Source organism: Phacochoerus africanus, chromosome X (genome assembly GCF_016906955.1).
Source record: "Phacochoerus africanus isolate WHEZ1 chromosome X, ROS_Pafr_v1, whole genome shotgun sequence".
Classification (NCBI taxonomy): Eukaryota; Metazoa; Chordata; class Mammalia; order Artiodactyla; family Suidae; genus Phacochoerus; species Phacochoerus africanus.
The window spans coordinates 30607635-30624213 of NC_062560.1; the positions used below are offsets into that span (position 1 = coordinate 30607635).

At 32.6% G+C, this 16579-nt stretch overlaps 1 protein-coding gene across 6 annotated transcripts in view; it reads right to left on the reverse strand.

Moving 5' to 3' along the window:
• Positions 1-16579, reverse strand: part of DMD (dystrophin) — a 2144556-nt gene that overhangs the window by 1266090 nt on the left and 861887 nt on the right. For all 6 annotated transcript variants that reach the window (XM_047764837.1, XM_047764839.1, XM_047764840.1 and 3 more), the window contains 2 exons: positions 13962-14114; positions 12920-13102 (listed from right to left, as the gene is read on the reverse strand). In XM_047764837.1, the coding sequence (XP_047620793.1) occupies positions 12920-13102; positions 13962-14114 (336 nt within the window). The remainder of the gene's footprint in view (positions 1-12919; positions 13103-13961; positions 14115-16579) is intronic.

Genomic DNA, 16579 nt, shown 5'->3' on the forward strand with positions numbered 1-16579 from the left:
CACCAATGTTCTTTCACATTTTGTGTTGTCTGGTATATAGGAGGCATTAGATAAATGTTTATTGAATGAAAGTAATACCAATTCAATGTATCCAAAATAAAACTTGAGTTTCTTTATAGGCTCCCAGCAAGTGTATGGAATTCTAATTTCCCTGAACCCTTATCACTATTAGGGACTATATATCCCTTAACCCCCCCCAACTATTAGGGGGTTCTCATCAAAAACAAAAAAGGAAGAAATCAATATAATAAAATAATATTTCTTCCAAAAATATAACATCAACAAAGCTCTTTGTTAATTTAATAATTTTAGCTGTTTCTTGATATTAGAATCCTTACCCTTAATTTTCTGGGAACTCTGAGAAGTTGCTTGACAGATTTTAGTGTGTTTAGGGTGTTATAAAGATTAAAGATACTTTTTGGAAAAAATCTAGTCTTTAGTGTCTCAACTGGCCTTAGGAAATCTATATTACCTCATAACACAATAACTAATATTCATACTTATTTCCATTAGACTAAGGAAAGATAAACTTTGCTGAATGTTTTTATTCACACTTATAAATAAGAAATTGTTCCAAAATGTTCTAACAAATGTGATCATTTTTCAAATATTGTCATTCCAAGAAAGAGATTAGTTTTAGTGAAATAAGTTACTTTGATACCAAAAATGAGGTATATTCTATTTTGCTAATAAACTTGCATAATAAAACTGCACATACCGATAATGCAATTTCCTAATTATATCTAACATTTATTAAAAATCTATAATTATTCATATATTTACCATCAAAATTATCTTCTAAAGATTGCACTAAATTTCCATGTGAAAGAAGAATTTGATTCAGTATATTACTACAAAAAAAGGTAATGGTATTTTAAAGTTTATTTATATATTTGACACCAAATTTAATTGTGACTGTAGTCCTCAACTGTAACTTTCAGAAGATGAACAACATACAACAATTATGTACCTAACATAGCCATAACCTAACTATACAATAAGTGTGCATGTTAATATAAGCAGTGGATCTTGTTTAACACATTTATATTAATATTTTTAATTTGTCATGCTATTTAGAGACTATCACTTGAGGTAATATTTCTTATGCAATATGTTGTATAAATCTTATTTATAAAATTGTGAATTTGTTTAATCTTACAAGAATATTAACTCATACTTATTATCTTAGTTTATGTACAGTAATAGCTTTGCCCTGGAGAGATTCAGAAAAGCCAAAGACCTGTATTAATGTAGTTGTTTACTTTCTTTGGCCAATTCAACTAATGTTCTTAAGTGCAGGTTCCTATTTGAATTATTTTATTTGATAGTTTATACATTTATTTTTTCTATTTCAAAAATTTATTTTTATCAGGTTAATGGTTACTCTAAAATTAATATACACAATGAATTTTGCATGGTCTTTTTCTGAGCATTAAGAAGACCTTACAATAATTTTATTCATCATTGATAGATTCATTTATCCATTCACTCTTCAAATATATATTATGTACCTACTTCCTGCTAGTCACTACTTTTGGTTCTGAGGACAGAGCAGTAAACAAACAAACAAAAAGAAGATGAAAATTCCTGCAGTTTTGGAGATTTCATCCTATACTGAGAGATAGATAACAAAATAAAGAGTGAAAATATAACTTTCTTGGTAGTACATTTTATGGAGGAAAATAAATGGGGACAGTTTGGATAAAGTATATCACTGAGAACACTTCTGAGTAAAGAGCTGAAGGCATAGGGAATGGGTCATGTAGATATCTAGGTGGTCAGTGTTTTACGGAACACACAGTGCAAAGGGCGTATACCGTATTTGTTCAAGGAAGAGCAAAGAGGTCAATGTGTGTGGGACAAAGGAAGTAAGAAATGAAGTACTAAGAGATGGCTCCAGAGAACTAATAGGGGCCAAGAGCATATTACCTTTAAAATTCATGCACTGGGGGAATAACAAAGATCCTGCTGAGTAGCATTGAGAATTATGTCTAGATACTCATATTGCAACAGAACAAAGGGTAGGGGGAAAATGTATACATGTAAGGATAACTTGATTCCCTTGCTGTACAGTAGGAAAAAATTAATTAATTAATTAATTAATATAAAAAACCTTAAAATTCATGTAAGGATTTTTGATTTGCTTTACAATAGATGGGAATCTATCAGAGCATTTCATCAGATAAAGCAACAGGATTTATATTCTCAAATGATGTTTCTGTTTACTGTACTGAGAAGAGGTAAAGGAAAGCAAGGGTAGATTGTTACCTAAAACTTTGAAGGGGAAATGTTGCCACTGTAGTTTGGGGAGGAAAGAGTGGTCCATTTATAAAAATGTTGCTGTCCTGAGTTTATAACTGGTATTAAAGTCATGAGACTAGATGAAAAAAGCAAGGCAGAGAGTATGGATAGAGAATGGAAATGTCCAAGGAGTGAGCTCTGAGGCATTTCAACATCACAGGAGACAAGAAGGTACCATCAATGGAGTCTGAGAAGGAACATCCAGAGAGGTAGATGGGAACACAGGAACTCCAAGCAATTTCTTTCTATATTTTATGTCATTGACTTCTAGTGTTTTAGTCCTATTCTGTATTTAAATACATAATTTAGACAATTTTATAAGTAGCAAATATTTACTCAGGCATTTATTTTTGTTTAACATTTTCTTCTCTGCTCATCTTTTTCCTTACATCTTAAATCATTCATCTAAAGCCATTCTCCCTCTGCTTAAAAACCAACCCTGAGGCACATGGAATATTATGTAGACTTTAAAAATGTTTTCAGAACTTCATTTACTAACATAGGAAAATACATGATAAAATGTTTAGTGAAAATTTAGGACTATTTTAACACAACATTAAGATGCATAGATATTACTGCTCTAAAAAACATGCTTATCTTATATTTTATATCATTAATTCATAATCTTCTGTTTTAGGAGTTGGGTTGTACTTTTTTTTCCTCATGTGAATCGCCATAATTGAATAAACATTAAAAGTGGCCAATTACAAAAAACAAAAGCCAAAAACAAACTCAACCAACCAAAGAAAACAACCCTGAGGACCCTTCAATGAGACTCTACTGCTAGTTATTTCTCTCAGTTTTTGTTTGTCCAAAAAGATCTTTATTTCAACATTACTCTTTTTAAAAAAAGGTATTTTTATGAGAGTATAGTTGATTTAGAGTGTTGTGTCCATTTCTGCAATTTAGCATAGTACTCTTGAAAGAGAGCTCCTATAAGTATACAATTTTAGGTTCATAGATGATTTTTCCTTCATCATTTTATAAGACATTACTCTATCACCTTCTGGCTTTTATCACTGCTCTAAAACCAGTAGTCATTTTATGTGTCATTACTTTCTTCTGCTGCCTTTAAAGTTTGCTCTTGGCTTTGGAGTTTATCGGTCTCCCTCTGATAGTATATGAGTATATTTCTTTATTTTTACTGCTTGATTTTTACTTATCTTCAGCCTGACTATTGGGACTTTCACTAATTTTGGAAAATCTTAATCAATTATCACTTCAAATATTGCCTTTGATCCATTTTCTCCATTCTTTTCTTACTGATTTTACTTTCTCACTCTCTACCTTTCTTATCCTTTTTTTTTTTCTTTTTAGACATTTGTCTCTATGTATTTTAGGTATTTTATCTATATTCCAATTTTCTAATCCTCATTTCTGTTGTATCTAATCTGATGCTTATCCAATGAGTTATGAATTTCTGTTATTCCATTTTTCAATTTTTCCAAGTTCTAGTTGATACTTTTCAAACTTTATTGCTCATTATCTAACTCTGGTCCTTATTTCATACTTTTGATGCAAGGTGTTACTGCTCTAAAAAAGTTAAACATGCTTATCTTATATTTTATATCTTATTAATTCATAATCTTCTGTCTTAGGAGTTGGATTGTACTTTTTTTTTTTTCTCACGTGAATCGCCATTTTAATTCTACATGCATGTTCTTAGCAATTTATTTGTGGGAATTTCTTAAAGTTTGCATTTAAGCAGTGTCAAACTGGAACATATTTGTATTTGCTTCTTTCAAGTACATGGGACACTACCAACTCAGAGCAGCTTAAATTTTTGGTGTTTTGTCAGGACACCTAGGAGTGTGAACTCTGCACACCAACACTCGTGCATGCTGTTCTTCAAACTAGTGACCATAATATATATATATATATATATTTTAGAACTTCAACATTATTGGTGGTTGATTCTCTCTCTTAATTCTGTAAGAAAGGAGTCACTGACATTATCCTGAGGCTCAAATATTCGGTCCAAGTTGCATGGGTATTGAGAGATGTAGGATATAAACCTAGATTTTCTTATTCCAAGTATAAGAGTTATTACAAAATACCAGTTACTCAAACGTGCATGGAACCCACTTTATAAACAGCAGCTTAGTCTTGATTTTGCAATGGTAAAACACTAGAAATTTGGAGTTTTTTTTTTACTTATTATCAGATGAAATAAACCACTCCTGCTGATACATGTTTTGTGTCTTTTACATTTATATATTCACTACATTTTCACAAATTTATTATAATTCATCTTGGTTAGAATACCAATGTATTTATTCAACTTGTGAGCTCATGTCTTTCTTAAGATCTAGGAAATTTTTAGCCATTTTCTCTCAAATATTTTCTCCTGAGTATTCTGTCATCTCCGTTTGTAATTATATTAGACATAAAACATTATGCCTAATATAATCTCATTCATATTTTTTATCTTTATGTTCTGTACCCTGATAATTTTACCATAATGACTTTCTAATTTTCTCTTCATGTTTGGTTGATTAGGTGTTTAACCTTTATACTTATTTTTTTATTTCAATGACTAGCTTTTGGTTTCTAGAAGTTTTATTAAATGTGTCATCAAAAATAACTGTGTAGGTATTTTTATAAATTATTGTTTTATTCCTTGACCTCTATTTTATTTCCAATATCTTTACTCTTAAAAATGCAATCATTTTCTATTAAGTTCATGAAGTAATAATTCTCTTGATTATCATATTACATGACTCTAAGTCACAATATATTATTTCTTCATGTGCATTGCAATAGTTTGTCATAAGCCAGTCTTCAGTGTTCATGTGTCTGTGGGAATCTCCTGAGTGATAAATGATTCTGTGAAAAGACTCTAAGGATTTCACCGACCTGGGAATAATTTTTTGTTAATTTCACAATTCAGGAATCTGGAGACTTGTGGTTAGTGTATAAATTCAGACCTACAACACTCAGTTTTAAGTTTCACAGATTTTTTTTTCTCTACTAAAAACACTTGTCAGATGAAATGGGCTTGAAATAAGGATTTATCTATTCACCCTCTTTTTTTCAAGGGAAGCCCTCGAAGCTTCTACATCTAGACAAGGTTTTCATCTACATCTTTAGTAGGTTTGTGTAAAGCTGCATATTTTCTACTAAAAATTTTAAACATTTCTCCTAATCCTGAGGCCCTCAACCCAGGCTCAGTATCACCAGATGATGTGCTCATTTATAGCAACTAGGGGGAAGAAAGTTTCCACTATAAATTGTGAGCTCAGCTATGTGCTTAAGTCATTTTCAAATTATATTTTATCCAGAATTTCCATATAGTTTAAATGAGGGCTGAGGAAATCAGTCTGTCATCTCCTTGGAAGCGGGTTCTAGCTTAACATACCCTATTTCCTCAACAACCATTAAAGTCATTCTTTACACAACTAGAGACGATAAAAAAAATTACTATAGAAATGGCAATGAGAATTATGATCACAACCACCTAGAAAAAAACATAGAATCTTGATTTGTTTAATTTTTTCTTAACTTTTGTGACATGTTAATTACAAACTTGAAGCTGAAAGGAAGATTTTATGAACAGCTACCTTCTGGTCCTTTTCACTTAGCAACCATCGCTAGTTTTTTATATTCACAACAATGTTTATTAAAGAACACTCCGTCTCCAAGAAAATTATTTATATTACCAAATTCTCCAAGGATCTTGCATTGGCAGTTGATGATTTTTGTTACTATTTCAAGGCAAAGAAAAAACCATGTAGCAATTATGCAAAGAGTATGCTTCCTCTTCATTTTGGTCTCAATATTAAATAGTTACCATTATGTGATAGAAGAAAATGTACAAATATTACTGCAGAATAAAATCTAGGTTCAGACATTATTTTACATAAGGTGCTAGCAGTCAGCTCTGTGATTACTTTTCTTCTACATCTCTGCTTAATTTTAAGAAAATCCAAAATAAGGCAAAAGCTTAATGGTAAAGCGGTGCTTTTCCCAAAATATTTTTCTGAAGAACATTAGTTTTCTAAACCATTCAAATAGGAATCCTATCATAAAACTGAAATGAAATTTCCCCCTTTGTAGTTTAACTATCCAGATGTGAAAGAACGCGGAAACTATTCCCTTTGTAGAAATGCATAACCCATTTGCATATCAAAAGTCCTATAAAATTCTAGACTAAGAAAACTTTACTTAATCCAGTGTGTCTCAAACTTATTTGGACACTAGATATTTTTTTCTTTCCTTTGAATAACTCCCACAGTATCTTGGGAAGCAGCAAGTTTAAGTTCAGTGTCTTCCATTTATTATATGTGCCCTAGGACAATCTCATTAACTTTATTAAAATTAATTTACCTTTCTGTAAAATGGCAATGAAAATAATACTTGAGAGGGTTTATGATGGGATAAAACTAGATATATGAAAAAATTGTAGGTATAAAGTTCTATTCAAATTCAAACAATTTTTAAAAGTTAGCAGTAGAATGCTTGTACTATAAAAATGTTTTTATTTTACAAACTATTCATTTAAAGACTAACATGTATGATGCATTTCTTATGGCATTTATTTATTTATTTATTTATTTATTTATTTATTTTTGCTATTTCTTTGGGCTGCTCCTGCAGCATATGGAGGTTCCCAGGCTAGGGGTCGAATCGGAGCTGTAGCCACTGTCCTACGCCAGAGCCACAGCAACGCGGGATCCGAGCCGCGTCTGCAACCCACACCGCAGCTCAAGGCAACGCCGGATCCTTAACCCACTGAGCAAGGCCAGGGATCGAACCCGCAACCTCATGGTTCCTAGTCGGATTCGTTAACCACTGCCCCACGACGGGAACTCCTCTTATGGCATTTAAATAAATCTACTAACAATTTTCTATCAACTTTTCCAGATGTTGTATATTTTGGCAATGTGTATTACAATTTACTCTGATGTAGGAAAAGCTATCCTTGGCAATACTTTATTATAATAATCCTCATATTCACTTTTTACCACCTCGGTGTTAAGTTTCAAGAACCTTGTCTTAGTAAGTAACTACTAGAATCTGCTGTTCAGAACAGTTTTCTTAAACTCCCCCAAAATACCTATTAAGTATTACCCATCTAGATTCCACATCAAAGTTCTACTAAACGTTCACTGTTCCTAAACAAAAGGAAGCCTAAATAAGTTATAGTATCCATGTAAAAGTCTACGTGAAAAATATTCCATGAAGAATCAATATGTGCAAAAGTCCTGAGATGGAAATGATGCCGTGTGTTTCAGAATAGAGGAGAAATTTTATACCACTCTGACAGGAAAATGCCAAAAAGGGAGATAAAGTTGGAATAACAGGACTGATAGACAGGGACCAAATTATGTGGTAACTCATAAGATTTAGTTAAAAGGATAATGAGCAGCAGGTGCTTGATAGAAGCTCATCTATGCTTTAGAAATTCTCTAGCTTCACCAGAGAGAAGTATACATGGGTAAGCATTGGAAGCAAGGATGGGAGGATGCTGAAGTAACTGAGATGAGAGTATGCTATAGTCTAGGGTTTCTGCAATGAAGGTACTGAGGAATGAGTGGTCAATTAAAGACTTATTTTGCAGGTAGAGCCAACATAATTTGAAGTGAATTCCATGGATAATATAAGCTAAAAGAGGAATCATGGATGATGTCTATGTTTTGGACCTAAGTGAAAGGGCAATTTAGTAACATCTGGAAAGGTTGGTGGGAGCCAATTTATAAAGAAGAGAAAATTAATTATTCTTGACTTGGCTGATCTTATGTTTGAGATATTTGTTAGGCATCCAAAATAAGGACTTGAATAAGAAGTCACTAGATTTAAAATGTTGAATATCAGTATCAATGACTTGGTATTTGAGGCTATAGGCTATCCAGGACAAGTTGTATTTAGAAGAGGGATATTTCATCTATCATGATGTATTTTTGTATTTTGTACTTTTTAAATTTTGCTCCCTTTCCTGGGGTAGGTCATGTATATATACCTATTCCAAAGGTTTACTACATTATTTTTTGCTTCCTATAAGCATGTTACCTGGCAATAACTCACATCGAATACATTAGGTACAAGTCTCATATTTGATGCTACTATCTAGAACAAGCTGTTTATTTACTGAGTTCTCCTTGATGTGAAATCAAAATGCTTTTTCATTTTCATAGCACTCTGTTTTCCTTTGCAGTAATTGCCACAATTTTAATGGATAATTACAATATTTTTTCTATTTCTATGTATAGAAAATCATTTTATATAGCTTTATATATAGCTTGTTACTTCTCTCTGGCTCTAATTTCCTTTTTACACAAGTATATCATTTAGTATCTATAGATAATTAATCTCTTACTATTCATTTATCTGAAAATATTTTTATATTTGAAAATATTTCCTCTTCATTCTTGAATCACACTTTACAGGAATTGTGAAAACTGGCTTGCACATGAAGATATCATTCCACTGTCTTCTAACATGTATTGCTGAGCTAAAGTCAGACAGCCTGCAGCTGTTTCTGTCTTTAATCCTTAGTAGCTTTTATGACAACTTTACTGATCACTGATGTTCTGAGTCTAATTCAGACCTAGGTAGGTGTGAACTTGTTTATATTTATTACAGACTGGTTGAACTATTTTCAGTTTGAGGACTCACATAAATTGAAATTAATTCAATTTTATTAAAAGTCAGTCATTTATATAAACTAATGTCTCTTCCTCAGGCACTTCACTTTCTCAATCTGGAACCCTTTCCAGGCATATGTTTGACCTTTTTATTCTGTTCTCTCTATCTTCCAGTATTTTCTGTAAAACAAAAATTTCCTTAGCATCTTTCAATTAATATATTCTTTTTCCTTCTATAATAAATCCACCATTTAAAAAGTTGTTTGAGCTATTATTTCAATAATTGTACATTAATTTCTAGACTGTACTTTAGCAAAGCATTCTATTTGCTCTTCAGAAATGGTCTTCTCTTATTATAGGAATTCCATTCCATCCGTTTTTTCTAAATATTTTTGAACATTAAAAAACATATTTGAATGTCCTTTACTGACGGTCTTCTTATCTCTAATTCCCTCAGGTGTGCATATTCCTTTATTTTGGCATGTTAACATCACTCATGAAAAGAATTTTTTACATCCACTGTAATTTTAGCTTGTGAGCTTATTTTGCTCAGGAGTTCCACATAAGTCTGGGATTGTTATGTATCTTCATTGTGCAATTCTGTGGTTGAATTTTACTGGGATCTTTGAGCTTAACTGTCAAATGCTATAATTCCTATTAAGAAATTTTCAGAGGCTTTAGGTTTTTTCTTATCTCTCTCTTTACCTCACTGCACAAAGTAAGAATTTAGATAATGTTCTATTGACAGCTTTATGGAAAATCATGCCTTCATTGATGGAAATCACCAGCTTTGCATGAAATTTCCTACAAATGTTTTGTGACTGTAGACAAAACTATCTGCTCAAGGATTAGGGAATCTAATTTGTAATTTACATTGAACAAAACAGATCTGTCTGTTGTTTTTAACATTTTAAACCTATCTACTTACCCTACATCTCTTAATGACTTACAAAGATACTATAAATTTTTTGAATGATGTTTCCAATTTCCAAGAAGAAGAGAAAAAAATGATTCATGTAACCTCTATAATACAGCAGGTATTTTATGAATTTTATCATACTTCATTATCATACACATCCTCTCCCCATGAAAGAGATGCAGGAAATCAGGCTGGGAGAGACTGACCAGTCATCATACAGCCAGCAGATGTAATCAATTGGATACACATTCATAGTTATTCATCCCAGGGAGTGGTCTTTTTTACTAGACCACACAGCTGTTATAAAACATCCTACAGGAAAAAAAAATTCTTATGCTCAGTTTACAGTCGTTGCTTGGTCTTCGATGAACATCCAGGTCTCTAAGCCAACAGGAACTATACCAGAAATGTCTTATATTCCTAACTAGGGCAGGGACTTCAACATGTGCAATGCCTGGAGAAAAATCTTACCCACTTTGTCCCAGTCTGTTTCCCTTCTGTATGGTTTCCAGGATTGTCTGGAGGACAATCACTTGCAGTCACTCTGCTTTGGTTTGCACATCTGCAAGGCTGAAGGCTGGCTCATGACTTCCTCAGACAAAGTTCCAGGCCTTTTCTGAGCTTTACTATTGCCATATATAACCCTGACCTGGACATGGTAACTGAAGTACACCGATTTTACGCTGCTTAGTCCATTTCTGAGTATTTATCTCGAAAATAAAGAAAATTAATTTCTCATTTTAAACTCAGTCCTCAAATGTTAAGCACTTTATATTGCTGCTTATAATCTTGAATTACCACTGTTAATATATGAAAAACTAACTGAAAATCCATGAGTCCAAATGGAGTCTACAGTTTATATAGAGAATAGAAAGGGACATTTGAGAGGAAGAAAGATAAGAGAAATTGGGAAGGGCAATGCAAGGGGAGAAAAGAAATTCTGAAGCTATGACAACCTGTGCTACAACAGGGTCACTGTTGATTATTCCAAATATAATTTTACTTAAGTTGTCTGCTTGTGGCTACCTCAAATGGCCTCACTGTAGATTAATTGTGAAAGATGACAGAGACATGTAAGATTAGCTGTTTAGTATGTAGTAGTAATCAGTGGAAAATAAAGATACCTCTTGGATTTATCTATCATCTTTCAGGTCTAATAAAATATAAAACTAAATATAATTCTAATATTAAATTGAGTATTCTTCATGTATATTTTGTTATTGCTTCCAATATCATGGAGAATTAAGAGTTAATATAAACATATTTTCCCCAAGTGACTTCTGATTTTTGGATCCTTCAGATATAAAATCAAGAAGTGGCTTATGAGGATAATACATGCTAGTAACTTACTAAAATCTATTTTAAAAGTTTTATACTTGTTCACTTATCCTTATTTTATTTCACTAATCATTCTTTCATTTTATAAATATTTGTTGACAGCCTATTATTTACAAGGACACAATGGCATTTTAATTTAATGGTTTATTGAAATTTTTGATCCTTTTTTTTATAAAGTGTTAGTAACTTACCTTGGCCAAGTTGTACAAAAATTTTTAGTCCTGCACATAGGGTGTGTCAAGGTATGGGGGAGATGCTAATGGAGAAAGGAGTTAGTAGTAAAATAACTGAAAGCAAAGGACTTCCAAAGAAGGTATTAAATTGAGACAAAACTATTTTACTTAAATTTTCTTTATAGATGCCTTAAGCTTTCAATTCATTTTGCATTCATGGGCACAGGCTTTCTGTTAGTGTGAGCTTGAGTGATTTATAACATATTATGTTCCTAATATCTAATATGAAGGATTATAGATTGAAATGTGCAATCAGCTAGAATTGGACTTCAAATATAATAGAATTTCAATATGCCTTGTATTACTACTCCCAATTTCTCAGAGTATTCAGCTGCTATTAAATCGTAGGGTACTAGATTTCTTAAAAAATAATGTATTCATGGATTTTTCTAAGATGTTAAAAGAAGTAACAATAATATATGGTATTTTGTTCCTTGGTTAATAAGCAAGATTAACAAAATATATCCCTATAAATTAATGTTAATTGTCTAAAATATATTTAAACATTTACCCTGTGTTAAATGGAATCAACAATATTACATAAGAAATTTCCAAGAAAGTGTCATCTCTGAATTGAAACAAATGGAAGTGTCATTAACTTAGATCAAAAAGGATTGAATATCTGTTGGTTTCAAATAAGTTGCCCTAGCATAATTATTAAGCCTAATTTTCCATACTTTCAATCCTGGCTTTGTGAGGAGCACTGTCCTGACACAGTGACAGAGTGGTGACCATTCCAATCCACATTACACTATCTCAGGCTAGGAGCAAAAATATATCTGTTAGAAAACCCCTACGGTTTATACCCTATTACAAATACGGAGCTAAGAAGAACAAGCTTATGGTTTGAATCACATTTTTAAAAGAGAGAATCACAAAATTTCCATCCAGTTGCTTGAAAGAAAGAAGAGCAGTTATTTCTTTTCTTTTTGGAATGTAACATTTCAGTAGTCACAATACTTGCTATTTTTCAACCTTCTATCAATTATCAACAATCTTATTAGACATGCATTCCTTCCAATAAGCCTTTTAAGCCAGCAAGCAGCTAAGCCAGTTATAAAGACAAAGCTATTGATTAAGTCAATGAGATAAGAAGGTCTTCTGCAAGTTAATATAAGAAGTTGTTTCACAAAAGATTTATTATTTACCATGTATACGTTAAGAAAGTAAAATTAGCATGGGATGGTCTCAGGAGAGCAATGCATATTTTTGGATTAGACACTGAAATAAAGTAAATGCATGATAAATTGACAAATTCACATTGCCAATGTTATGAAAAATGATATGGCAAAAAAATTAAGATGCATTTTTTCATTTTTGGTAAAGGGGCTGTTTCCTATGATTTGTTAGCAGATCATGCTTTTAATCTGAAAAATTAACCACTCTTGTTAGAGAAGCCCAATGTGAGGGGAAGCTACTCACTTTCAGAATGTATAATTAAAGTTTGAAATTGCACCCAGATTTTTTTTTCTTTTGGTTAATAGGCCTCTGTTATTAGAGTAGTAGTTGCAAACACATACGTAGGTTTGCCAGTAACAACTCACAATTTGTGCAAAGTTGAGTCTTCGAAAGTGAGCAAATTTGCTCTCAATTTCCCGCCAGCGCTTGCTGAGCTGGATCTGAGTTGGCTCCACTGCCATTGCTGCCCCATCCTCAGACAAGCCCTCAGCTTGCCTACGCACTGCATCCAGCTCCTCTTTCTTCTTCTGCAATTCCCGATCAATTTCCTATTGAGCAAAACCAATACAGGGCCCAGGGCAGTTAGCTAACCACATTAACCAACCTATAAGGAGCACATACCTATCTCAGAAATTTCATGGGCTGTTGCCATTTTATTGTCGTTTCTCAAAATTTACAAGTATGGAAACCATCACTGTCATCTTCACCCAAGAATCCAAATATTATTACAGTTATCCTTTGAATGCTCAGTTTTAGACTTTCTAGTTGAAAAAATATTGAAATTGATCTAAAGTTTTTCTGTCTTCTCAATTCCTCTAGTGTTTTGGGGGTTGATCAACACTGGAGTGATTTCTCATTACTTATTAGGGACCATCCATATAGAATGTAACTTAGAGGGTAAGTGAATAAGTAATTTATTTCCTTTTTAAAGTTTTGAGGAACTCAACAGAGAATGAAGCAAAATAAAAAAGTGTAAAATAATAATAGAAAAACATCTTCGGACAATATGCAAATAAATCTATGGAGATTTGACACTGATGTGTGAAGATGCTCTGATGAAATGAATGTGCTAACATGAGATAGAAGTCGTCCATATACCGATAAGTCATTTGCTCATCTGGAACAAAGATACACAGAGTCAATTACAATTTTACAAGAAAACATACGACATTTCTTAATTCATTTTACATTGTCTAAGAACAAAACATTTTATTAATTCAACATTACGTCAATTGAAAAACACAATACATGTACTAAAACAAAACAATACAAAGAAATGCATCAAAACAGGGAGAACACTAAAGGAGGAAACAAGAACATCAACATTTAAAACATAATCCATAAGGTTAAGTTAAATAATAAACTGCAGCAACAAAATCTGGTATTGACATTCTAAAACAACATTACCTTTATTTTCTTTTCATCTTGGGGTTCAGGTAGGCTGGCTAATTTTTTTTCAATGTCATCCAAGCATTTCAGGAGATCATCAGCCTGCCTCTTGTACTGATACCACTGGTGAGAAATTTCTAGAGCCTTTTTTCTTCTTTGAGACCTCAAATCCTGTTCATGGTGCAGATATTATTAACATATCAATATATAAGTATATTATACTTCTGGCTGTAGTTATTTAAAATAATTTGGGTCCTTTATCTTCTTGTTCAGGTTCAGTTAAATTCATATTTAAATGCTAAATATAAATATTATTAAATAATGTCTTTATGTGGCAGGATTCATGAACATGAAGCTAAGAAGCCTGAACAACCCACTTCAAGTATTTTCTCTTAGCATGTTCAAATCTGTTTAGAAATCTTATCATATTTAATGAACTCAATAAGTCTACTAAATTATCATGTAGAGTATATAAAATTGTTTAATATGCGAACTCAACCAAATTAACTACATACATGCACAAACTTACTGAGTTTGTATTTATTTTTTTTGTTTTTTTAGGGCCGCACCTACGGCATATGGAGGTTCCCACACTAGGGGTCTAATCAGAGCTACAGCTGCCAGCCTACGCCACAGCCACAGCAACGTCAGATCCGAGGCGTGTCTGCGACCTACACCACAGCTCATGGCAATGCCAGATGCTTAACCCACTGAGCAAGGCCAGGGATCAAACCCGCAACCTCATGGTTCCTAGTTGGATTTGTTTCCACTGCAGCATAATGGGAACTCCCAAGTTTGTATTTTTAAATAGGTAAAAATTCTAAAATGTCTATCTTCAGCCCCGGTTCATCAACAGAATTTTAAGTTTATATAGGCAAGCAATTTACATTCATGACTTTGGAAATCTCTATTTAAAAGCTTCATAAGCTATTAATATTTTGTGATTAGAAAAACAAAGTCATCTTAGTTATATAAATTTCTTCAAGCTATATATGTTAAAGTGTGAAAAATAAAAATCTGTGAATGACAGTTACAATTTAAATGTTATAAAAAATGTGCTTTCTTTTATGAGTTGCATGGCTAACTTTAATTCTGTCGAATCCAAATGCAAAACGAAAGAGTTATTTAGAAAAGAAATGGTAAAGTACATGGTTCCTAATCAATCTGATGAAATAGATAATAGCAACTGCTTAATAGATCAAGGGGAGTGGGGGATTAATCATTTTACCCCTTAGAAGCCTACCCAATATGTTCCCTGGTCAATAGAATTTGTTGTCATGCTATTTTATGATAACATAAGGGGACTTAAGAACTCAGGATATAACAGTAGTAAGTAGGGAAAATAATGAATATCAAAGAACTGCTGAAATATTGTATTAGAAAGTTTTGACCGTCTTTGAAACTTTTCATAAGGACTAGAATTGAAGCCACTTGGCAGATTAACAATTACTGAATTTGATAGATTGGACTGGCAAGTAGAGTAGATTTTTGTTAATTGCTTTTAACATATTTGCAAAAATGACCTTGATTTCATTCTCCATTTTGTTTAAAATTGGGGATATGAAATTTATTACAGTTTATATTTTTATCTGAATTTCTAAACCTCCCGTGGAGGTAATAAATGCCTGGAATGAGCCAGATGGAATGCTGCTTTTTTCAAAGGTACCAAGATACAGCCATGTGAATGAAAGCTGACCCATGCCTTACTGATGACACAACTCACATCTTTGCCAAGAGAAAGGGCTTGTGGTTATAAAATCTGAAATTCCTTTTATTTCCTTAGCACAAGGTGATGTGTAATGTGTAAAGATATCTAGAGACATACAGAGATTTCTTTATAGGTATGCCAGATAACCATTAAACACTGCTGTTCGGTAGGACACATATCATATGACCAGTGTGGATACTTCTAAAAGCTTCATCACAGTTGGAAGCATGAGAATTACACAGCTTTCTGATTTTCTGAGCACATTATGGCTTGCTCTTGCACTCCCTGGGGGAAGAGGCCTTTTCCTATTTACTATATTTATCAGCAGTTACCTTCAGAACACCTGCTGGCCAATTAGACTTTCCTTGTGGATTCCTTGCAGGCACAATATTGTGTAATTACATTCTCAGCAGTGTTTATTTGGTTGTCTGACTATATGGGAAAAGGTTTTATACTCTTATTTGCATATAGAAAGCAGACTCTATCCACCTACAAGGTGGATACACCTACTTGGCTACATAGCTCTAAAAGAATGATTTACAGTGAAAAGCTCAGCAATTAATAGTATTAGAAAATCAGCTATGCATGCAAATAGTGAATATTGAAAAGCACATTTTAAAGAAGGGCATTTCACAAAAATTCTTCACATGTCCAGACTCTTCTCAAGAACTTCCTAGATATTACTATAGAAACAATACTCTATTTTGTCCTTCCTGCACAAATCCAGATGACTCACTCACATGAGTACTTGAAGCTATACACTGTTACTGGTTAACGTGAGAGTATGAGTTCTTTTTAAAGGACTTTTAAGATTATTTTAGAGGACTCCTACATAAATGGAATTAAACTGTTATAAATGCTTAGTTGCAAAGAGTGACTCTCTTAAAGGCAAAATAATGTTAATTTTTAAAAATTAAGTATAAACAAA